The 6,001-nt window shown below is 29.9% G+C and overlaps 1 protein-coding gene across 1 annotated transcript; it reads left to right on the top strand.

The window, feature by feature from the left end:
- Positions 1 to 2,187: 2,187 nt before the first annotated feature.
- On the top strand, positions 2,188 to 4,913 carry LOC111702997 (brain protein I3; the record flags this gene model as incomplete). Its single annotated transcript, XM_023474834.1, is given in 2 exon segments — positions 2,188 to 2,240; positions 3,888 to 4,913. Coding segments are annotated over 2 exon segments (151 nt in total), but the record flags the coding sequence as incomplete, so codon positions are not given.
- Positions 4,914 to 6,001: the final 1,088 nt, after the last annotated feature.

A 6,001-nucleotide genomic window follows, 5' to 3' on the forward strand; every position in this document is an offset into this window, starting at 1 on the left:
GATATTATTTTGTCTTGAAAGTCAATTGTATTGTAAGATATTGGCTTGACAATCAAGCAGAAGTAATCTATTGGCTTGAAAATCAAGAAGATGTAATCTATTGGCTTGAAANAAAATCAAGAAGGTGTAATCTATGGGCTTGAAAGTTATGCAAAAAGTAAGATTTGGCTTAAAATCAATCAGTATTAGACATCAAAGTCTTTAAGTATATCACAAGACATTAACTTAAAAATCAAGCCGTGTATAGTTAACATCTTGAAATCTAAGCAGTGTAAGTTATTGGCTTGAAATCTAAGTCTTAAGTAAGATATCGAAATATATGCCCAGGTATTTGCCTGGGCATATTCCTATTCCCCTTTGGCCTGGTTCCCTGCTGCATGCTTAAAGAGAAACAATGCGTAAAATGCAACCGATTAACATCATGACTCTCGAAGGTAAAATAAATGTCCCCCAGCTCTTTAGAAATATGGCAATGTTCATTAAAAATGAACAAGTTTTAAATCATGCACTGACCTATACGCTTAAACCACTGCTTAAGAATCAGGATGTAAACCTGTGGCTTTAGAGTTTGTAACGATGACTTATAAGTGTGTACACATTTTTCAAATATATATGCAATACACGCAGTTATGTTGTAAATACTATTACCCTTTTTACGTACCTTGTACAACTGAGAGCCATTTTTCCCTATATACTTCACATTGTACTCTTTTCCATTCTCTTAATCTATAAATGTATCTTTAATCTTTAAACCTAACTGGGGGATGACATTTTGTTGATCTATGATGATAAATCATAGGAACTTAGGTCTGAACAGTTCTTCTCCAGAATTTTTATTTTTATACACAACTGTGTCGTATAGGTGGCGCGATTTCTTAAAATGGCCACCATTGTGACCGGAATATATTTATGATTTCACGTGGAAGAGAAGGAAAGCAAAACCAAAAGGATTAGGATTAAATAGTTCCAAAATAACCATTTTTCTATCGCTCTCAATTAAATGACAAATCTTCACGTTTAGTGATTCTCTAATTTAATTTTTAATTATTAATGCATGTTTAAATTAAACCAAACTTATTTAGATTACATTGTTGCATGAAAGATTTAAATTTAGATGTGAAACAACAAAATGTTTGCTCAGCTGGATAATTAACATTGTGTTGTAGAAAATATCCAAGTTGACAAATATTAAAAAGGTTGAGGTCTAAAATGCTCAGTATCGTATTGAATACTTATTTTTCAACATATGTTATGTAATAAGTGCAAATTTTCAAAAACTTATTGTTAAAATAAATTTATTATTATTGTTTAATGTTCACTTGCACGCCCGTGTTAAGAATTTTTGTTGTTGCTAACGATTTTCATATTAAATTAACTATTGTTTAAAATAGTAAATGACATGCATGATATATATTAACCACATTTATAATTTTATGCATGACACGTACGTATCATATTCATTTGTGAACAATTGCATACATGCATGGAATTTTTTGTAAAAATAAGCAATTGCACATTTAGAGTTGCACATTAATATCAAAGATTACATCGCCAGTACTCAGTAACTTTAGCATTTTTGATAATAACAAGAAAAATAAAAATATAGATTTTTAAAATTAGAATAAGGCCAGAAAATCATTAAACCCGATGAAATTAGTACAAAATGAGGGGGTTATCAATTTACTTTTTTGATGTAACACATTGCATGGAACAAACCAATCCCGGTTTTGATGGTCGCATTTTCTAAATCTTAAAAGCCCTGAGAGCAGATAATTAGAAAATGATTACCATATAATTAATTTTTTTTGGGCATAATAAACAGATTTAAAAAATAATAGAAATTCAAATGCTCAGAAAATTAAGACGAAATTTAAAACATGCTTTCATTATTTCTAAGTGTCGAGTAAAAATTGCACGAAATTTTGATATAATTTTGCTTTTATGCGCAAAAACTATTTCGTGCAAAGAAAATCTTGGTTTTTGCGTATTTCGTTAATTCCTGCTATTTCGTTACTTCGACCTATATCGTTATTTAAAAAATTTCAGAAATTCATTGTTGATGAGTTTGTTCAAATATGCAATATTTTCAAAGAATACTCAGCTTGTTAAAAATTTCCACCTAACCAATTGACGTTGCTTCGACTTAATGATAATGTCATGCTTTAACTTATAATTACATGTTTTTAGATCAAACTGTACTTACTGCGGAGGAGATATAGAGGACAATTATCCTCCAGTAGGTAAATATAGAGAACAATTATCCTCCAGTAGGTAAATATAGAGAACATATTATCCTCCAGTAGGTAAATATAGAGAACATATTATCCTCCAATTGGTAAATATAGAGAACATATTATCCTCCAGTAGGTAAATATAGAGAACATATTATCCTCCAGTAAGTAAATATGGAGAACATATTATCCTCCAGTAAGTAAATATAGAGAGCATATTATCCTCCAGTAGGTAAATATAGAGGACATATTATCCTCCAATTGGTAAATATACAGAACATATTATCCTCCAGTAGGTAAATATAGAGACCATATTATCCTCCAGTAAGTAAATATACAGAACATATTATCCTCCAGTAGGCAAATATAGAGACCATATTATCCTCAAGTAAGTAAATATAGAGAACATATTATCCTCCAGTGGGTAAATATAGAGGACATATTATTACTTTTATAAAGATTTATTCATAAACAAAGATATAAATACACATATAAATGGTGTAGTTTAAATTTGTTTATATAAATTTTTGAATATATAATTTTACAAAAGAAAAAAGGAAAATGAGCAAAATTATGAAAAAGGCGACATTGATCATTACTCATTACATAAAATATTTATCATTTCAGTTTTTACGTAATCATCGAATCCTTCAACATATAAATTATTCGTTCATGTATTTAAAAGTTCTTGTATAACTGGAACTTTCCACGCATGGTCCAATGGGCATCAAAGTATTTCATTTGTTTCTTAAATAACATTTTAGTAAGATCAGAAAGATTTACAGAACAATCATTTGCAATGGAAAATAAATTTCTGCCAAGAACTGTGTTAATAAATTAGAAAGAAATCTAATGCAAAGCATATAACTTGTTTTAATTGTCTCATAGTTGGTAAATATAGTATACTCCTGTAGGTAAATATATATAGGGCATATTATCCTCCAATTGGTAAATATAGAGGACAATTATCCTCCAATTGGTAAATATAAAGGACATATTATCCTCCAGTAGGTAAATATAGAGACCATATTATCCTCCAATTGGTAAATATAAAGGACATATTATCCTCAAGCAGATAAATATAGAGGACATATTATCCTCCAGTAGGTAAATATAGAGAACATATTATCCTCCAGTGGGTAAATATAGAGGACATATTATCCTCCAATTGGTAAATATAGAGGACAATTATCCTCCAATAGGTAAATATAGAGACCATATTATCCTCCAATTGGTAAATATAGAGAACATATTATCCTCCAGTGGGTAAATATAGAGACCATATTATCCTCCAGTAGGTAAATATAGAGGACAATTATCCTCCAGCAGGTAAATATAGAGGACATATTATCCTCCAATTGGTAAATATAGAGAACATACTATCCTCCAATTGGTAAATATAGAGAACATATTATCCTCCAGTGGGTAAATATAGAGGACATATTATCCTCCAATTGGTAAATATAGAGGACAATTATCCTCCAATAGGTAAATATTGAGGACAATTATTCTTTCGTATCACAGTTTTTAAGTTTATAATGTTTATGTTTAAATCTTAAAACTTAGATCAGTTCCGTCACTTCTGTTGCAAAATCGGTAGTATTACAATGCTTCGAGCCATATTGTTAAGTAATAATTTTTTTTTCTTTCTTTTAGGTGTTGTTCTAGCTGTTCTTTTATTCCCATTTGGTATTATTGCCTGTTGCATGCTCAAAGAAAAACAGTGTGTAAAGTGTAACAGAAGTTTCGGTTAAACCCCAAAGATTTGGGCGTCTTAAAAAAGTGAGAAATAAAAATCTTGTTTTGTTCTAAATCCAAAGTTCCGGCATGGATTTCTATAAAGTTTATTATATATAATTGTATTTAAATTTAAAAGTAAATTATTTAAACTTTGTAACTTGCAAAATTTGATTAAACTTTTAAACTACTTTGCTTAATCGCTTGAACCCTTTCAAAATGATTTTTTCAAACCTTTAAAAGATTAAAAGATTTTCATTCACATTTATTATTATGTCTATCTCAAAAATGAAATTCTTCTCGTGCTAGATTTTTGCTCATTTCTTAATTTCTTTTTTCAAATTCGAATCTAGTGGGGTTCTCCCTTTTTTTTGTGTTTAACAACAAGGTAATAAAGAGCTGTATTTGTAAGCCAAAAAAATTGTCAACACTTGTTCTCTGTAAACGATGCTCATCCTAATTATAGTTAAAACTCAACATATGAATTGAGAAACGGCGCTATCTGCCTAAAGTATTCTTGCGAATATTTATGGCGTAAACTAAGGAGAAGTACAAATTATTGTACTAATTTCAATAGCATTGTTCTCAGTAAATTCGTATTCTTTTCAAATTTGACATTGTTTGTATTTAATCTCATCCGTAGTAATTTCTTAAATAATTTAAATCTTCTGTTCTATACAGAAAATATGTAAGCTGTTTTTTTACAAAAGAATTCAGATGTTTATCTTCTTTAAAAAAGTCAGCTGCCACAATCTTAGAAAAATCAGCTGCTTCAATTTTAGAAAAAAAAACATTTGTTTTCTAAAAAGAATTTGAGCCATTTTACTCATGAAAAAAAAACATCTTTTCCATTAAAACAGCTCTAGAACAATCTGATTTATATATTGTATGCTGTACTATTTAATTTTAAAGCAATATCGTAAAAATAAATTTATTTGCTAACTTTTTAGATATTCTTTTGTTTTTCAGAATTTAACGTTTATCATTTTCAGTGTTCTCGGTTTGTTTGTTTTTATTATTAAATCATAGGGTTGGGACAGGGGTACGAGAGAGTGCGGGGTGGACTCGTCGCACGTGCCCCCCCCCCCGAGGGGAACGAACAGGGGGGCCTCATTTATGAAATTATTTTTATGGTGTGTGGAAAAATTTCACATTATAAGGCAAGTTTTTTTTTCATAATTTTCAACATTTTTTAAACAAAAATCCGCGCAAACATATCTCATTTTTGAGGAAAATTTTTTTTTAAAAAGGGGGAACAATTTTCAAGATATATATGCCCCTCTGATATATATAATCAACAAATATACAGGGTGTCCCAATAAACATGGGAATTCAGTGACGAATTGGATATCGTCTTTTTAAATAATTCTTTGATTTAGTATAGTGATACCTACTGAGAAAGCTGTAATCTGTAAGAGTTTTTTTAAAAGCCCTTGAAAGAAGCCAAGTGTCACACTCACATCTAAACATTTGTCAAAAACTATTTTTTTTTGTTTGTTTCAAACCTCTCTTGAACCCGAACTATACATAGATTCAGAACCCCGCCTCAATATGGGTAAAAAAGAAATCTTAAAGTTACCGTTTACAAACGATCTCAATTATATTAACGGTGTTGAAGACCGATATTTTATAAATTGTTCAGTGCTGAAAACTTTAGAATGTAATACTCTTAATCCCGATCTGTTAATTAATCTGGAGATTAATTACAAGAGGAGAACAAGCATTATTCAATCTCGAGGTTAAGAAAAAGAGTGGATCAGAAATTAATCCCGATATCCACCATTCAAAAGTTTCTAGCTCAGGATTATTTCATGAATTATTTCATTTATTCTACAGAATCTCCCAATAAAGATTTCAGGTTACAATTTAGAACCTGACATATAGGTTCAACCAATTAATGGACAAACAATATAGGGTCAAACGATAAATGGACAAAAACTAAAAAGGCAACCAATGGTAAAACGACCTACGGTGAAATGACAGAGTGCAACAAAACTCACAAACATGAAAAATGATGCATAATCTAATTACCG

The sequence above is a fragment of the Eurytemora carolleeae genome, unplaced genomic scaffold (assembly GCF_000591075.1).
Source record: "Eurytemora carolleeae unplaced genomic scaffold, Eaff_2.0 scaffold496, whole genome shotgun sequence".
Lineage (NCBI taxonomy): Eukaryota > Metazoa > Arthropoda > Copepoda > Calanoida > Temoridae > Eurytemora > Eurytemora carolleeae.